Source organism: Cydia pomonella, chromosome 12 (genome assembly GCF_033807575.1).
Source record: "Cydia pomonella isolate Wapato2018A chromosome 12, ilCydPomo1, whole genome shotgun sequence".
Classification (NCBI taxonomy): domain Eukaryota; kingdom Metazoa; phylum Arthropoda; class Insecta; order Lepidoptera; family Tortricidae; genus Cydia; species Cydia pomonella.
The window spans coordinates 14,131,906-14,150,242 of NC_084714.1; the positions used below are offsets into that span (position 1 = coordinate 14,131,906).

At 44.4% G+C, this 18,337-nt stretch overlaps 1 protein-coding gene across 1 annotated transcript; it reads right to left on the reverse strand.

Annotated features, from left to right (window-relative positions):
* Positions 1 to 420: 420 nt before the first annotated feature.
* On the reverse strand, positions 421 to 18,156 carry LOC133523669 (uncharacterized). Its single transcript, XM_061859349.1, has 9 exons — positions 18,002 to 18,156; positions 17,630 to 17,901; positions 17,333 to 17,495; positions 14,083 to 14,254; positions 13,763 to 13,870; positions 13,160 to 13,355; positions 11,122 to 11,321; positions 7,232 to 7,328; positions 421 to 5,784 (listed from the first exon to the last, which is right to left on the reverse strand). The coding sequence occupies exons 2-9, from the start codon at positions 17,863 to 17,865 to the stop codon at positions 5,733 to 5,735; spliced, it is 1,224 nt and encodes a 407-aa protein (XP_061715333.1). The 5' UTR covers positions 17,866 to 17,901; positions 18,002 to 18,156; the 3' UTR covers positions 421 to 5,732.
* Between the last annotated feature and the right edge of the window lie 181 nt (positions 18,157 to 18,337).

Here is an 18,337-nt window from a genome sequence, read left to right on the forward strand (position 1 = left end):
ATTCAAAATTCCACCACCCTTTTCACCCCTTCAGGGGCTAAAAATGACAAGTTTTTGAATTTTTTTGTTGTTTGTGTACTAATACTATCCTACATACCAAATTTCAGCTTCCTAGGACTTCAGGAAGTGCCCTAAGGGTTTTGATGATCATCAGTGAGTGAGTCAAACGTGACGAAATCTGGTTTTCTTAGATATGAATAAAATCTAAAGAATAAAGAATGAAAGCTATGTAATTGAAATTTTTTATGCTTAATAAGTCCAATATTGACATTATATCCCGATAATTTTATTTATCTGGTATAATCCAAACCCAAGTTATGAGGGTTCAAAAAAACCACGAAGTGCCTCGAGGAAAGGTAGGTAGTGCCCTTGCGCTGCGCTTTGTTCAAATATCTGGCTGTATTAAAATAAAACCAAAACTCTGATCAAATAATTTTATTTATTACTAAGCACTGATTTCTCATTCCACTATATTACCACTTTTACAAGATAAAATAATTTTAAAGTCCGCAAATAATAGGTTACATGGCAAGGCCAGATATAGATACAACAAATGTTTAGTAATTTAATTAATTAACCAAGATAAGTAATACTCTACTACAGCACTCGATAATAGAACTTGCAAATCCATTGTTTTCCTTATGTTATGTAAAAAAAACTATACACCCTTATAATTTTCTCGTAACTGAATGACCGTAAGGTGTTAGTACATATTACTTACATATTGCATGTTCTATTGTAGAGTACTTCTAATTTTAATTGCATTTGGATATCAAAATTTTATTTTGATCGTAATTCTATCACAGGGAACAAGATGCCAATTTGAATACAGAAATTTCAATAAAATGATTATTTAAATATAATTGATACTTTTTAACTTCAACCAAAACATAATAAAATAAGAGACCTCTCACCGGAATAGTCGAGAATAAAGGCGACTTTTATACAAAAAGTTCACAATTACATACAACCACTTTTTGAAAAAAACATCTATTTTAGATTTTTCTTTATTTAAATGATATTAATTTACATTTAAGACTTAAAACAAGTATACGAAAATAAAACTTGCTCAGATTTTTTATACTTTTACATAGCAACTAAGTATTGCTCACTACTACATAGTGTTGAATGTTAACTTGCCCAAAAATATAATAATGTTGAGATCGGAATAAACACTAATTGATCAAATGTTAACGGTTACATTAGAAATACTTTTTATCAGTCTGGATTAAATTTATTATTCAAACATCACTTAAAATTCATCCAACACTATGGTGTTAGTTATTTTTGTTATAGAACGCTTCCAATTCACCATAAAATGAAGTCCATTTTTGACTAGAACTCTTAATTCTAATACAGAGTGAGATTCTTTTGAATTTTTAATACTTTGCAAGAGTGTATAACGGTCATATAAACTTAATACTACATTCTTATACGAAAAGCAATTCGACCCAAACGTAATAGCCTCATATACACTAGATAACTAGTATAAAAAGGCTCATTTAGGCGGCGCGCGCGAACTCACGTACGAGTTTAGTTACATTGAGGACTATTGCGGTTACATCCAATTCAGCCGACCGATCATATACCGCAATGTAATGAACCTCGCTTAGAGTTCTCGCGCCATCTAAGCGAGCCTCCAGTGTCAGTTAGCAATTAATCGTTTGTAGCAGCAAAAAGACAAATATCGGAACACTACTACTTTAGGAGAAGGCAGAGATGTATTCCGATATATATTATCGATACTATAGGTTACAGTTGTACTAATTACGCGGAAAATTCGGTTGTAATTACTGTTTGTGCAGTATGGTAATAATTACAATATTTTTTTCTCCGTTTTTAGTAGTATTAGTACGACTGTGAACTAGGGTATCGACATGGTCATTATACTTGCTACAATCTGATGCTGACTGAACAAAGTAACTGGCTAAAATAAAAACTACACATAATGCCAATAAAAGATTTGGTGCAAACAATACAAAGTACCAGATTATAATTTGGCTTAACGGGTTACCATCCAGGCCAAAAAAAACAAGATTCCTGCCATATGTAAAATACTTGGAGGATTTAACAACTGGAGACGCCTTGTCTGTATTTCCTGTAAAAAAAACAGATTTTTGCGGGGGAGGGGCACGTCAAATGTATGGCTATTTTTACGTAACGTACTATGCCATGCCAGATAAACGTCATTCCATACAATAAATATGACCATTGGCCGAGGTTTTCGAAGCTCTTAAAAGCGACTCCAGTTGTTAAATTCTCCAAGGTAAAATACTTCAACCGGCCAACCCCATTATCCTAACCGGCCAGGGAATCGGAAGAGAGCACTAGAAGCTTTTCCTTTGCCAGTAAAACGAACTGCTTACGACAAATCGCTTGCCCAATATTACAGGATTCTATGTTTCACTTTTATCGAACTGAAATTTGAACATTGTCATAGTGACATGACTCGAATTTCAACTATCTTGAAAATGTAACATAGAACCCTGTAATATTGGGCCAGCGAAATATTGACAATAGTCAAACATGTGATGTAACTAAAAGACAAATTTCGATAATAAACATTAAAATTTCGAATACGAACAGTATTTGCAAAATATTCACTAATATAAACGTACAGTACTAGGATACAAAATTTTAAGTTTAAGGTAGGCTTTGCCTAATTATTGCACTAGCAAACTTATGTAGAGTCAGACCAAGATAACCCTGCAGCGATTTTTATAGCACAGACGTGCAAGTGTTATTTTAAACATCAAACTTCTATGAAATTTTGTTTTTTATTTATTTATTTGGAGGTCCAACAGCTGTGACATTAACATAGAAAGATTATGAGGTTTAAATAACGCTTGCACATCTGTGCTATAAAAATCGTTGCAGAGTTATCTTGGTCTGACTCTACTTCATTTCACATATGTGATGTTTTGGAAGTAAATAGCAACTTGCGTTATTATCATATTGTACTTAACTCTACTGCACACATAGGCGGCAACACACCTCTTTGACCGACCAAAATGCTTCTTATGCATAACCTGCATAACACTGTACTGAACGACTATTCTTTGTTATTAGGAATTTATAACCAGCAATCATTGATTAGATTTACTTAGTCGGTCCATAAAAAATAATCAAAAAGGTTTTTACCGATACAAAGCTTTTAATAATAAAATGCCATGATTCGAAATCTTGTTTAATGCTAATCAAAAGGTAATATAATTAATATTAGGGATATATTAATTAAGACCCAGCCTTTGCGCTATGTAAGTTTCAATAAATGAATAAGGATCATGATCACCTAAAGCGTATTTTTGCCGGTTTTTTTTAAGACTTTCCGTATATTACATAGAATTGCAATACTGTGAAAGCAAATTACATTAAATTACACTGTAATTCACCATTAAATAAACTATTAAATCGTATATACGAATAATAAGGAATCTGTTCCTATATTTTTTATCAGTAAAAACCTTTGTGACACGATTTGTGGACTGACTAAGAATTATATACAGAGATATATATTCTTTAGTAGCAAAAAGGCACTCCTTTTTGCTAACCTTTAATCACAAACATCGATTTACATGGAGCGACCACCCCAAATGTACGTTTCGCATGTACAGTCAGCATAGCTAATAGCTATACATTTTTGTATGCTGGGCTAAGTATAGCTTTACTGACTGTACAAGCAGCTGAAGCGGCGTACATAAGCAAGCATGCGTCTTGTATATCATTGTTATCACGCAACTTGCTGCGTTAAAGCCGCTTTGGCGTATATAACTCCTTGCCTCTCCACGCGACATCAGGTCAGCAAAGAGAATCAAAATTAAATGTTAGGTAAATCTAAAACTTCAAGGTCATATTTTTCCTCTCTCTGACCGTTGAGGGAATAATCGGTGTTAGTGTTGTCGGCCCAATAAGTACATTACAGGCGTAGTAAGTAGTAAGCAACCGCCCGCCCGCGTGCAGCCACCATACCTACCCTTATATTCACAAGCGACGCTAGCTAACGACATGAAAAATGCAGTCTTCGATAAGATACCTCTTCTCACACACATGACAAGACATGGCGACTTTAATGTCAATTTACCTATAACTCTTGACAAATAAACATTGTTTCAATTTATTAGTCAAATGAAACTTAAACAACTTCATATTTACTCGTTCTTAATAGAAAATAGAATCAGCATAATCATTAATGTGATTCTTGTTTCTAGGATACTATTTTAAAATATTAATGAATGCCTTTTTAGCGAATATACCTCAAATAAAAGAAACCACCAATATCTAAATATTCCGTGTAGTCGTAAATGTTAATAATTACCGCACACTTTGTTTAAATTAATGAAACTGACTTATATAATCATGTCAAGACTTCGCTCAGGCCTATACCTATTACACCACTATCACAGTGTAAATAATGCACTTACGATAATACATTCAAATAAAGAAGGACGAAACGGGATCAATAACTGCAAAAAGATCTCAACAGCAAAAGCAATAAAGCGAGTACATTACGTGTACGAACAATAACAGGTAAAGAAATTTAACAAAAACGTAAAATAAATACTTAGATATTAAACGTATACAATAACATTAAACCAAAACGGCTTGTAAGGAAGTGTATAAAAATCAAAAGTAAAGCATAATATTAGTAAATAATGAGAACAATTACAATCACCCAACAGCAGGCCTCAGGAGCAAGCCACATTAAGAGAACACACGTTATATATGTAGGTATAAGAAGACTTCAAGGATCAAGTCTCTACTTCTTGAAATTTCCAACTCAACTTGTACTTTATCTTTATGGATCTAATATTGTGCTTTGTGGATCAGCGAGTAAACACAATACGTTTATTATCCTTAAATCAGCCTAATTCTAATTTTTACAACATTCCCGCTGCTGTTATACAACAATACCAAAAAAAAATGTTTATATGAAAGCTACGCTAATATAGATAGCTCCAGTATACCACAATATAAAATGCCATACAAAAGTACCTATTTCATCACTATTTGGAGCTTTCTATATTCGTGTATCAAACAACTTAAACCAGTTTAAGAGCGAACCGGACTCTACGCACTTACATCATGGTGTAAAATGATGCCAAATAGTATTCAATATAAGGGGCCAAACATTTTAAATATTGCGATTGCGAACAACCTTAAGTGATTTTTCAAGTTCGCTATCGCCTTGGTATTAAAAAAAAAAAACAAAACCTATTTAGCTTTTAACTTTATAAAACTAACTTTAGAAGAATACAGATTATAACATTTCTATTGAACGCCATTGTAACCGCATATGTATCACATCGTCAGCAGATATGCCAGATATAGGCTGACCGGCCATATCTTTTAGTAACTTATCGTGATACATAAATTATACTAGCATAAGAAAAAGACAGTATTATTTACCTTTGACGCTTGGGCAACCCATACAGCTATGAAAATATACAGTCAACTAATTTGATTCCTAGACCAGAACCATGTCATAATGATGATGGTTATCTTCTACGACAGTGCTTATGGAGTGATGTATGTTATGTATCCAGCAGTTGAAGCGACAAGGTTCTATAGTGGGCTAGGAATCAAATTGGTTGAATGTACACTGAAATAGAGATGGACTGTATATTCGTTGCTGACTTTTATTCGACATATTGCGATAGAGTCCGGTGCAGTGTCAGTGAACAGAAGTGAGAGACTGCCTACAGTGAGCGCGCGCTCAGCCGCACTCTCTGGGGCTAGTTGCCGCTCACTATTTTGCGATTTTCAATCTCCTCCATGTTGTTCGAACTGAAATATAACAGAATAATATATTAAAATCCTACCTTTAGAGAAAATCTCAATATATTTATTTATCCAAATTACACAAAAAAAAAACATAAGCAACTTAATACTAGATTACAGGACGATATTATAATAATTACTAATTACACAATTAAAGAAAAATTAAATTAAGACTTTAACAACGAAACATTGTTAAGCTAACAATTGAGACTAAACTAAAACTAGAAATTTAACTACTAAAGAGTACATGACATTAGGTCCTTACTACTAACCTAACCTAAATAACGCCCTACACTAGAAATTCACCCCACGACCCCCCCCCCCCCCCCGCATGTTAAATGGTTGCACTAAGATATCGTTATGAATATTGTCTGTAAGGGGAGACCAGAGTGCTAGTTGCAATAATTATTTTTTTGCAAAAAATTGTACTCAATTACAGCAGTCTATGCACAACTGGTGCTGCCCGTATTAAATTTATTCGGCTATTCTACGTTAAATCTTATTGAGTAAAGTTAGTTCAAACGGCTGCCGCTATGGCTGTTTGACATACCGTAAGATTGCGTGTATTTGTGACATTAAGCGCCACTTCTCTCTACCGACTTACCCACGTTGACAATATTGAAATAAAAAAAAACCATTTCTAGATTCGGGATGAGGCCATCATCAAAAACAGTGGAAGAGGTTCACAAGAGCGCTGCGAGGATTTCAAAGCACGAGGTTTTAACGTACTTTGTTACCGAGTGAAACATACAAATTTTCACCACACCCACACAAGGAAAATACTAACTGTAATACATTACAAATCAAATCCAAATTAAATATTTATCATAGTACATAATATTAAGGTAAAAGTCAATTCCACCAATCAACATGAAGAAACAACTCAAAATTTAGACCCATTACTACATTACATTTGGATAAAATCCATTTGCAACTTTCCCTTTTTTAATTTTAAAAGAGAACAATGATAACCTTTACGAGCTTATGTGAAAAGATAGTAAGGAAAGGGGACGGCCGCTTCTCCATACAAACGTAGTCCCCATTTTCCTCTCTGAATATTGAAATTATGGAAAATATTTTTACATATTTGATGTTTGCTAACCACAGCTATGCCCCTACGTTTTTTAGATTTTTTGAATATTGTAAAAATTAGGAGCGAAAAACAGTTTTCATACAAATTTTAAATGCTCTTAAATCTTATAGTTAAAAATTCGAAAAAATCAAACGTAGAGGCATAGCTGTGGTCGATATACAACAAATTGTATCAGAATATTTTTATAATATTTAATGTACGTGTTAAAAGGCGATTTCGCGCGGGTCCTCCACTTTCGTCTTAACCCTGTTTTTGTACGCTCTTAATGCATTAGATCCGATTTGATGTGTGACTCAGTGCGTGGGCACTTGTCATTTTCGCCTTCTAAACATGTATACATAATACAAAATAGTGAGTTACCGTAGTTTGTCGTCGTTCTTCCACGAGGTGACCTGGATGTGCGGCGGCGGCAGGTAGCTGCGCAGCGACTGCACCAGCTGGATCGTGTCCAGCAGGACTGGAACACACATCATCTGTTACCACTGCTACAACTGTATACATTCATGTCGACTGCTACTACGGTTATGTGGCTTGCGCGAGTGCAACCCAACGGTCGGTGACACAGACGGTCATCGGTCACAGCGCTATAGATGTCAGATGAGCAACGCCCGTAGTTACCGACGTCGTCATGGGATTTACCCAAGCTACGGCTGTTTTCCGTGCTTCAATCACAGATTTAGAATAACGCTTACCTACAGTTAAATATAATTCAAGTGTGCCATAGGAGTGTGCCAAAAGGAAGCCATCGCGTATATGAATATTTAATGAGTGTGAAAGGGGCAGACTACAAATGAAAAACAACGTGACTATTTTTGAGCTTCATAGTATCAAATAAGTACCTAAGGTTAGTGGACTGGAAATTACGAAAAGCTGTATTCAGGAAATACGGTAGGGATTATCTTGTAATATATGACGCTTGATGTCATTCCGATTTTGGTCTCACTTTTGATATGACTTAACTTTTGACGTGCAGTATCAATCCTTTATTGAATAGTGTATGGCGTTTCGCCCTCGAACAGTAGGGACTCACTCTTCTGCAGCTGCTCGGACTGCTTGCCGTAGGGCTTGCACATGGCGGGGCGCACGCAGGGCCGCATGCGCTGCAGGTTGCGCGCCAGCTCGGCGAAGGCGCGCGCCCGCTGTGCTGGTCGCGCTGCCGCCGCCGCCCGGTAAGGATGAAACAGTACTCACTCTTCTGCAGCTGCTCGGACTGCTTGCCGTAGGGCTTGCACATGGCGGGGCGCACGCAGGGCCGCATGCGCTGCAGGTTGCGCGCCAGCTCGGCGAAGGCGCGCGCCCGCCGTGCTGGTCGCGCTGCCGCCGCCGCCCGGTAAGGATGAAACAGTACTCACTCTTCTGCAGCTGCTCGGACTGCTTGCCGTAGGGCTTGCACATGGCGGGGCGCACGCAGGGCCGCATGCGCTGCAGGTTGCGCGCCAGCTCGGCGAAGGCGCGCGCCCGCTGTGCTGGTCGCGCTGCCGCCGCCGCCCGGTAAGGATGAAACAGTACTCACTCTTCTGCAGCTGCTCGGACTGCTTGCCGTAGGGCTTGCACATGGCGGGGCGCACGCAGGGCCGCATGCGCTGCAGGTTGCGCGCCAGCTCGGCGAAGGCGCGCGCCCGCTGTGCTGGTCGCGCTGCCGCCGCCGCCCGGTAAGAATGAAACAGTACTCACTCTTCTGCAGCTGCTCGGACTGCTTGCCGTAGGGCTTGCACATGGCGGGGCGCACGCAGGGCCGCATGCGCTGCAGGTTGCGCGCCAGCTCGGCGAAGGCGCGCGCCCGCTGTGCTGGTCGCGCTGCCGCCGCCGCCCGGTAAGGATGAAACAGTACTCACTCTTCTGCAGCTGCTCGGACTGCTTGCCGTAGGGCTTGCACATGGCGGGGCGCACGCAGGGCCGCATGCGCTGCAGGTTGCGCGCCAGCTCGGCGAAGGCGCGCGCCCGCTGTGCTGGTCGCGCTGCCGCCGCCGCCCGGTAAGGATGAAACAGTACTCACTCTTCTGCAGCTGCTCGGACTGCTTGCCGTAGGGCTTGCACATGGCGGGGCGCACGCAGGGCCGCATGCGCTGCAGGTTGCGCGCCAGCTCGGCGAAGGCGCGCGCCCGCTGTGCTGGTCGCGCTGCCGCCGCCGCCCGGTAAGGATGAAACAGTACTCACTCTTCTGCAGCTGCTCGGACTGCTTGCCGTAGGGCTTGCACATGGCGGGGCGCACGCAGGGCCGCATGCGCTGCAGGTTGCGCGCCAGCTCGGCGAAGGCGCGCGCCCGCTGTGCTGGTCGCGCTGCCGCCGCCGCCCGGTAAGGATGAAACAGTACTCACTCTTCTGCAGCTGCTCGGACTGCTTGCCGTAGGGCTTGCACATGGCGGGGCGCACGCAGGGCCGCATGCGCTGCAGGTTGCGCGCCAGCTCGGCGAAGGCGCGCGCCCGCCGTGCTGGTCGCGCTGCCGCCGCCGCCCGGTAAGGATGAAACAGTACTCACTCTTCTGCAGCTGCTCGGACTGCTTGCCGTAGGGCTTGCACATGGCGGGGCGCACGCAGGGCCGCATGCGCTGCAGGTTGCGCGCCAGCTCGGCGAAGGCGCGCGCCCGCTGTGCTGGTCGCGCTGCCGCCGCCGCCCGGTAAGGATGAAACAGTACTCACTCTTCTGCAGCTGCTCGGACTGCTTGCCGTAGGGCTTGCACATGGCGGGGCGCACGCAGGGCCGCATGCGCTGCAGGTTGCGCGCCAGCTCGGCGAAGGCGCGCGCCCGCTGTGCTGGTCGCGCTGCCGCCGCCGCCCGGTAAGAATGAAACAGTACTCACTCTTCTGCAGCTGCTCGGACTGCTTGCCGTAGGGCTTGCACATGGCGGGGCGCACGCAGGGCCGCATGCGCTGCAGGTTGCGCGCCAGCTCGGCGAAGGCGCGCGCCCGCTGTGCTGGTCGCGCTGCCGCCGCCGCCCGGTAAGGATGAAACAGTACTCACTCTTCTGCAGCTGCTCGGACTGCTTGCCGTAGGGCTTGCACATGGCGGGGCGCACGCAGGGCCGCATGCGCTGCAGGTTGCGCGCCAGCTCGGCGAAGGCGCGCGCCCGCTGTGCTGGTCGCGCTGCCGCCGCCGCCCGGTAAGAATGAAACAGTACTCACTCTTCTGCAGCTGCTCGGACTGCTTGCCGTAGGGCTTGCACATGGCGGGGCGCACGCAGGGCCGCATGCGCTGCAGGTTGCGCGCCAGCTCGGCGAAGGCGCGCGCCCGCTGTGCTGGTCGCGCTGCCGCCGCCGCCCGGTAAGAATGAAACAGTACTCACTCTTCTGCAGCTGCTCGGACTGCTTGCCGTAGGGCTTGCACATGGCGGGGCGCACGCAGGGCCGCATGCGCTGCAGGTTGCGCGCCAGCTCGGCGAAGGCGCGCGCCCGCTGTGCTGGTCGCGCTGCCGCCGCCGCCCGGTAAGGATGAAACAGTACTCACTCTTCTGCAGCTGCTCGGACTGCTTGCCGTAGGGCTTGCACATGGCGGGGCGCACGCAGGGCCGCATGCGCTGCAGGTTGCGCGCCAGCTCGGCGAAGGCGCGCGCCCGCTGTGCTGGTCGCGCTGCCGCCGCCGCCCGGTAAGAATGAAACAGTACTCACTCTTCTGCAGCTGCTCGGACTGCTTGCCGTAGGGCTTGCACATGGCGGGGCGCACGCAGGGCCGCATGCGCTGCAGGTTGCGCGCCAGCTCGGCGAAGGCGCGCGCCCGCTGTGCTGGTCGCGCTGCCGCCGCCGCCCGGTAAGGATGAAACAGTACTCACTCTTCTGCAGCTGCTCGGACTGCTTGCCGTAGGGCTTGCACATGGCGGGGCGCACGCAGGGCCGCATGCGCTGCAGGTTGCGCGCCAGCTCGGCGAAGGCGCGCGCCCGCCGTGCTGGTCGCGCTGCCGCCGCCGCCCGGTAAGGATGAAACAGTACTCACTCTTCTGCAGCTGCTCGGACTGCTTGCCGTAGGGCTTGCACATGGCGGGGCGCACGCAGGGCCGCATGCGCTGCAGGTTGCGCGCCAGCTCGGCGAAGGCGCGCGCCCGCCGTGCTGGTCGCGCTGCCGCCGCCGCCCGGTAAGGATGAAACAGTACTCACTCTTCTGCAGCTGCTCGGACTGCTTGCCGTAGGGCTTGCACATGGCGGGGCGCACGCAGGGCCGCATGCGCTGCAGGTTGCGCGCCAGCTCGGCGAAGGCGCGCGCCCGCCGTGCTGGTCGCGCTGCCGCCGCCGCCCGGTAAGGATGAAACAGTACTCACTCTTCTGCAGCTGCTCGGACTGCTTGCCGTAGGGCTTGCACATGGCGGGGCGCACGCAGGGCCGCATGCGCTGCAGGTTGCGCGCCAGCTCGGCGAAGGCGCGCACCACGCGCTCCTGCCCGCCGCCCGCCGTGCTAGTCGCGCTGCCGCCGCCGCTGCCGCTACCACCCGATAAGGATTCCAGGCTTTCTAGATTCGCTCTGGAAATTTAAAGTTTTTGAATATGAGTTTTATCAATTATACAACCTTATTGCCAACAGGTGTAGTGTAGGCATCTTGGAGGATTCAACAACTGGAGACGCCTTGTCTGTAATTTTCTGTACAAAACAGTCTGCCGATTTTCGCGGGGGAGGGGTTTCGCGCCAAGCGCGATGTAAGTTGGTAAGTGGTATCTACTAGGTTACTACTTTGTCATATGGCAACACTGACTGCTCGGATGACAGTTCCGATGGCGGAAAAAAGCACGATGGCGTCATTGGGAAGAAAGAAATTAAGGTACGTGCATGAGGCGTCGAATGGCGCTGGGTGTGCTGAGAAATGAAGTACACGGTGTGCCTCCACGCGGTAACGGGAGCATGCCCTGGTGAGTGTTTATACACATATTTACGCTTATATAATCGACATCCTAGCTGCATGGGAGTGGAACAAGGAGTTGACCAACGGTCCTTGGTCAACGTAGTTTCACTAAGGTGTAGTCCAATCTTGAGGTGTATGTACCTAGACAACAAGGACATTGGACAGGGAAGCCCGTGGCTTCATGGAGTGTGTACCGGAAGCACACAGGCAAAGCATGTAGTACGGTCGGTTATGAGTTAGAGTACAAGGGCCGGGTCTAGGGGGCAGTCCCCCGTGGGGGCATCGCCCCCACGTCCAGGTGGTGTGTAGGACACCAGGGTACTAGTCGGTAGTACCTAGTCTGGAGGCGAACCGATCGTACGGATGAGTCACTCTGGATAGGCCAGTAGACTAGACTCTCATATTGAAGTAAATGTACTGTACATGTAACAGTGTGGTCGAAGGCCCACACTGCAGCAGCAAGCTGCAGGCTTGTGGGCAGTGTGGCCCTTCTCCTACTCTCATGTTGCATGGTATGATATGTATTCATGATGTGATATATATTTTGTTGCCCAAGCGAATTTATACCCGTTCGGATTCAGGCACTTGTATTACACAACGTGGGTATAGATGCCGCGACAAGGGGCATGTCAGATAAACGTCGGTCCATACAATACATATGACCATTGGCCGAGGTTTTCGACAGAGGGGTAAGCTCTTAGAGGCGACACCAGTTGTTAAATTTAAATCCTCCGAGATAGGCAATAGGCGTAGTACACACGTCATGTAGCATTTAGAAAAAAAAAATACATTTAATGAATAACAAAATAGAATATCAAGGCTACGACTCGATTAGTGAAAATATAATTATATTTGTTCGTAAAATTGTTAAATGCCAAAAATGACACGCACATAGCTACCATCCATAAAAACCCTGTTTGCCCTAAATAAATCGTTCAGGATTCAACCGACTTTCGTTGTATTACTACCCGAACGCCGCATATTTCACAGGTTGTCATGTTGTCTGAATTACAGTACAAGTAAGTCTGTTGACCCTTTGACCGCCAAGGACGTCAACTGACGCGCGCGGCTACAGCCCAATATCATTATTTGTGCATGACGCGCCGCACGGGAGAGTCACGATAGGCGTGGCGTTCAGAGAGGTAAAAAAAAACCAATGCAACCCACCAGAAAGACTTTGAAACTTGGCGCGCGAGAATTGATACCTAAAGAAATACAACATCGTAACAAAATCGAACTCGCGATTGAAAGTAGCACTACACTGACTGTGGTATTATTTTGTGAGTACCAAATTAACACGCTTGCTGCACCACTGGGTCGAAAGATCCGATATAGAGTACCTACGTAATTGCATAACTACCAATTACACTACTTGTCGCAGCAAGCGTGTTAAAAATAAGAAGGAAAACAAGTAAGATTAAAAGACTGATGGATTGACACATACTGTCCTGACTATACTGACCTGAGGAAGTCAGTGAGCTTGTGCTCATCTGTGTAGTGATGCTTCTTGGTGTCGGAGGAGGTTCCGGAGCGCTGGTGGCTGTACTTGTCCTGGTGCAGCGAGCGGGACTGGTGCTGCAGAAGGAGTTGTTGCTGGTGTTGGGAGAGCTTGTCTTGCGCCTGCGTGCGTCGGTCGGGCTTTTCGGACGTTAGGCCCGCTGAAATATGTAAAACATTTCATTTCAGGCACTTTACCCCTCAACTCTTCAAAATGTCAACTCTCAAGCGTTTTCTAATTTTCATGCACTTTGCGCAGCTGTAACTTTTTTGCCGTCGAGATGTCGCGACCATGGGAGTTGAGTGGTATAATATTGCAATCAGTGCAAGTTTGTGCCTAGTGCCATCATATGATGCCGGCATAGAGTCGCATATTGTCATTATAAGTCGACAACGCGTGTATGAGAAGTGCTCATGTGAACCGCTGGACTTACAAGTGTCTATAGACTAAGGTGCCACTGACTTGGTTTTAAAAAGGGTGTTGGTCTTAAAAAAGCTTGACGTGGTTTTAAAAAGCAGATCCAAAAAATATACAAATAAAAATATCGATGTTTACATAGCAACTCACTAAGGGCGGCGAGGTGCGGCGCCAGCGGGAGCTGGTAGTCCTGCAGCGCCGAGCCGCGCAGCAGCCGCTCCACCGCCTGGCTGTCCGCCAGGTTCGCCGCGCCCGACTCTGCACATTATCACATTAAACATGTAAAACGAAACATCCAAACTACAGATGTGCAAGTTGCGGAAAGTTTTCGTTTTCGAGAATCTTAAGACTAGGAGCACCGACTGCACTGCCTCTAGTGATCGAGCGCGCGTATCGCGTATGCGAACGTTCGAGTCTCACGGAAATTTTATAATTAGAACGAGTAGGTACTATAATCTATATAAACATACCTGGAATATATGTAGGCTGTTGCGAAAGGTGCTGCTGTATGGATTTCTGCGTCATCTCTAGCTGGTTCTTGTAGTAGCGGCAGGCCGGGTTGGGGCAGTTCTGCACCACCTCTACGATGAACTCCTTCTCCATGCCAAACTGCTCCCGCCCTATTGTGTATGATTCTACCACCTACAAGTTATAGATAAACAGTTACCATTTGCCTCACACAACAATATCCTCGTGCCGCCTAACGTCCTGGCCACGACATTGGGCTTAGCGACGGGCGGTGCGACGGGCCACGCGACAAAGTAGAGCTAACCGACGAGCATGCCACGTACACCACTGTAGCGTGGCGGTATCGAGCAAATGGGACGTATTCAATTGTTTATAATAATAATATAATATAATATAATATAATACAAGCCTTTTATTCAGGCAATTTTTACATTTTTAAGTTTAAATTGTACATTTCTTATCGTATATGTAGTTTGACATAAAATTTACTATTTCAGACAACATCGGTTTGGTCTGTATGCCAGTTGGCAAAGGCCTCTTCCATCCCTTTCCATTTTTTTGTATCTCTCGCCAGTCTGGTCCAGTGCCTCCCTACGAATTTTACGATTTCGTCTTCCCATCTCATTTTTGGTGGTCCATGTTTTCTTTTTCTATCTTTTAGAAACTACCATATAATTCTCTTACTCCATTTCTCTTCAATTTCAATTGTTTAAGAAAGTCTTTATTGAAAGTGGTCATGTTTAGAAAAAAAAAAATGCCGAAAATTTCATGATTTACACTAGAATGAGTGTAGAAACATTAATATTTTTATTATATTATACTCCAAAATTAGCACAAACTTGTACTCGGATCAAAAAGAGCTTTGAGCTATCCACAAAAGCTGTTTCTCAAGTAAAGGTACCTAAGTAAAAAACAAAACTACATAAGTTATGTCTTTTTCTTTTATCAAGCTACTTTTGAGTAAAAAATTTTGTTCCTTAATTTAATGTGGGCATTTAATACGTGCCGCCGGTAAGCCTGTTCGCGTTGCCCTGAGTCGTGGAACGCTTCTTTCTACACATTGTTTTTGTTTCGATCGCTCGTCGCTCGTCGCCGTCGCTGTCGCCAGTCGCGCAATTCGCGGCCAGGCGGTAAAGTACATTACGGCCGGTAAGTTGCTAAGAGCAGGAAGCAGTATAGCATAGTTGGACCTGGTGAGCCGATCCTCCCCCCCCCCCCTTTAGGGGGGGTGAGCACGGTACGATCTCGTGGCAACTGAGCCAAATCAGCTTTACTTGACCTAAGGGACAATCGTGCCAAGCGGTACCACCTGAGACAGAAGTGCATACTCACTGCACTTACTTACCCTACTCATTCAAGTTCGAATAAAATATAAACTTTATCTCAGAAACTAATAAATCTCTTCTTCTTCTTCTTTTCATCCTGTTACCCCCTGCTGGAGCGTAGAGCTTGAACCATTTTTTTCCCCTGACTCCGTCCTGGGCAGCTTGGGTAACCTCCTCCCACCCCATCCCCACTACACCCAACTCTTGCTCCACGGAACGGCGCTAAGTAGATTTAGGGCGACCATGTTTCCTTTTTCCGGGCATCTTCCAGGTCAGGGCCAGGTGTCAGGCTTCCTGAGGATATGCCCAATCCAATGCCATTTGCGCGTTTGGATCTCCTTATGTATGGGTGCTTGTCTGGTTATTCTCCATAAGTGAACGTTTGTGATCCAGTTAGGCCAAAAGATGCGCAGAGTTTGCCTTCAGCATTTGTTCACAAACACTTGGAGATTTGTCATTAGGTCTTTGCAGACAAACCAGGTTTCGCACCTGTACAGTAACACGGCCTTCACATTGGAATTGAAAATCCTAACTTGAGTTCTTCTTGTCAGGGTAGAGGAGTTCCACACTGGTTTAAGCTGACTGAATGCAGCTCAGGCTTTGTTTATTTGTGTTTCAATGTCAGCTTCCGTTTCTCCACTCTGGTCGACAATACTGCCCAGATAGCAAAAGCTAGCCACTTGTTCAATCTGATTTTCCTTGATCAGCATTGGGGTTGAATCAGTGGTGTTCTGGCGCATTTCCTTTGTTTTATTGTTAAAAAACTAAATTTTCGTGGTATTTTCGATTTTTGACAAAGGCATTTGGTGCTTTAGGTCACAAACTTGGATTATTCAGCAGGCAGGTCCACAGAGTGCGTGGACCGTGTGGACCCGCTTATTGGGTCAACATCATAAACAAGTCTTATAAAATCAGAACTAACGGATTTGATGCAACAATAATGTATAAAGTTACTAGATTATTTATAAAAGTAAAGTCATAGAAACATTGCATCTGTTTTTCTCTTACTATAGTACTAATAAAGGCATATATATTTATTAAAGGATACATGTATATTTATAATTAAATAATTTTCTAATCATAATAAACATAGGATGTGGTGGTGATAGCACCAACGCATCATCTTAGGCCCTGCTGGACACACGGAGCAGAACCGGTCGTCCACACCGGCCGCCGCGCCCGCGCCCGCGCCCCGCGCACCGCGCACCGCGCGCGAGATTCTCCCACAAACCGCGACACACGAAAACGACGGCTCGCGTCCGTCCCGCTCGCGATTATGCTGTACGCGCCGCGCTCTGTTTTATTGTAACGGTCGATTTATAGTTTTAATATATTTTTACATAAGTTATACAGTCCGCTTATTTCTCTCCAGTAGCTAGACCAACATATGGTCCTTCGAGCCGGACTTTGAACAACTCAAGAACTACTAAGTCATGTCAAAGTCATAATGAAGGACTAAGGAAGTGACAACTTAGAGAGTAATTCAGTGATTAATTCATAAAAACATACTCAAATTATTGTCAATTGAAACATGTAAAATTTTGCATTAATAAGAATTATTAATAGTTACTAAGAATAATTAATAGCCAAGTATGTGAAATTAATGAATTATCAAAAAAAAGTTAGACAAATTAAAAAAAAAATCCATTGAACATAATGTTTACAGATCTGCCAAACCAAGGACAGCTAATAATTTTAGTAACAGTAAATAGAGCTAATAGATTTTATTAGTTTAAATTACTTTTGTTGTCCTGGTTCTCCTGTTTCTCATAAACATTTTAATAAATACAGCATTCTTTTCTCACTTTACTCTTTTTAACTCTGAATATCACTGTAATAATTTATTCTTCTACAATTCATTCTAATGTTATTTATACTAATGATAACAGAGTTGGTCCCTATCTTGTATAGTATTTAGGAAACTTACTGCTCTGACTGTAGCTTCCAAACCTAAATGCAGGCCATGAGGCCCATTCATATGCTTCAGCATCACAGCATTGGCAAAGTGCTCATATGGCAGTATAATTTTCCCGTTTTCTCTAAGAATTAGTCGACCTTGGGTATCCAGCCCTACTCTTGATGCCATCATTCTGAAATTAAAATGAGAAGTCTATGTATGAGAAATGCAACTATCAAACTTATTATACAAATACAAGTTAAATTGAATTAGTTAGTTAGATTTGTATGACTAATAAGCATCTAATAAGAATGAGGATTGACTTACTGAAGGTATGCAGCACTGGGCAGCATGGAAGAGTCCTTAAGGTCACTAAAACACTGCAGTAACTCAATGCTAGGGCTCCAGCCCTTGTTCTGCAGATACAGCTGCAGCAGCATGTACAGCTTCTCCGTAACGTAGCCCTCGGCGGCGTGCGGCGTCGCGCCCGCACCTCCTCCGCCGCCGCCCGACCCGCCGGTGCTCTTCGCGAGCACACTCTTCATGGTCTCCGCCAGATCCATCTTGTAGATGTCCAGGTAAGTCCTCTTTTGGGAATCCTGCATCCAAAACAAACACTAGCAAATAATGCCACCCTCTGAGATCGATAGCAACACGTTTGAACGGAACTATGTAGGTTTTCTGCGGTATTTTACTCACCAGAATGATAGTAATGTATATGCAAGTCACCAAAAAACACTGCACTTTCCTATAAACTAAAAATTACGGTGATATCCATCTACTAGTTTTATTTTTATAAAAAGACAGAAATTCGTGGAGACTCAATCCTTTCTTCTTTGACTTGACGCTGTCATTTTATTTTGATAGTGTTGGGATGATTGGGATAACAAAACGCCAAGACTCGGTTTTCTGCATAGCTTTCTAATTATAATTTCATTATTTGTAATTAAATGCCTTTTTATATATACTTTCCTTAAAGTTCCTTATTGAAATGTTTACTTCAATAAGGAACTTTTTAATTTGCAAGGTTTCATA

Excerpts from the sequence above, each read along its gene's own strand:
- LOC133523669 (XM_061859349.1), bottom strand. The coding sequence starts at position 17,865 with ATGGATCTGGCGGAGACCATGAAGAGTGTGCTCGCGAAGAGCACCGGC. Across the intron at positions 7,329-11,121 it reads GTCCGAGCAGCTGCAGAAGA|TCCTGCTGGACACGATCCAG; the intron begins GTGAGTACTGTT and ends TGTGTGTTCCAG. Across the intron at positions 5,785-7,231 it reads AAGAACGACGACAAACTACG|TTCGAACAACATGGAGGAGA; the intron begins GTAACTCACTAT and ends GTTATATTTCAG.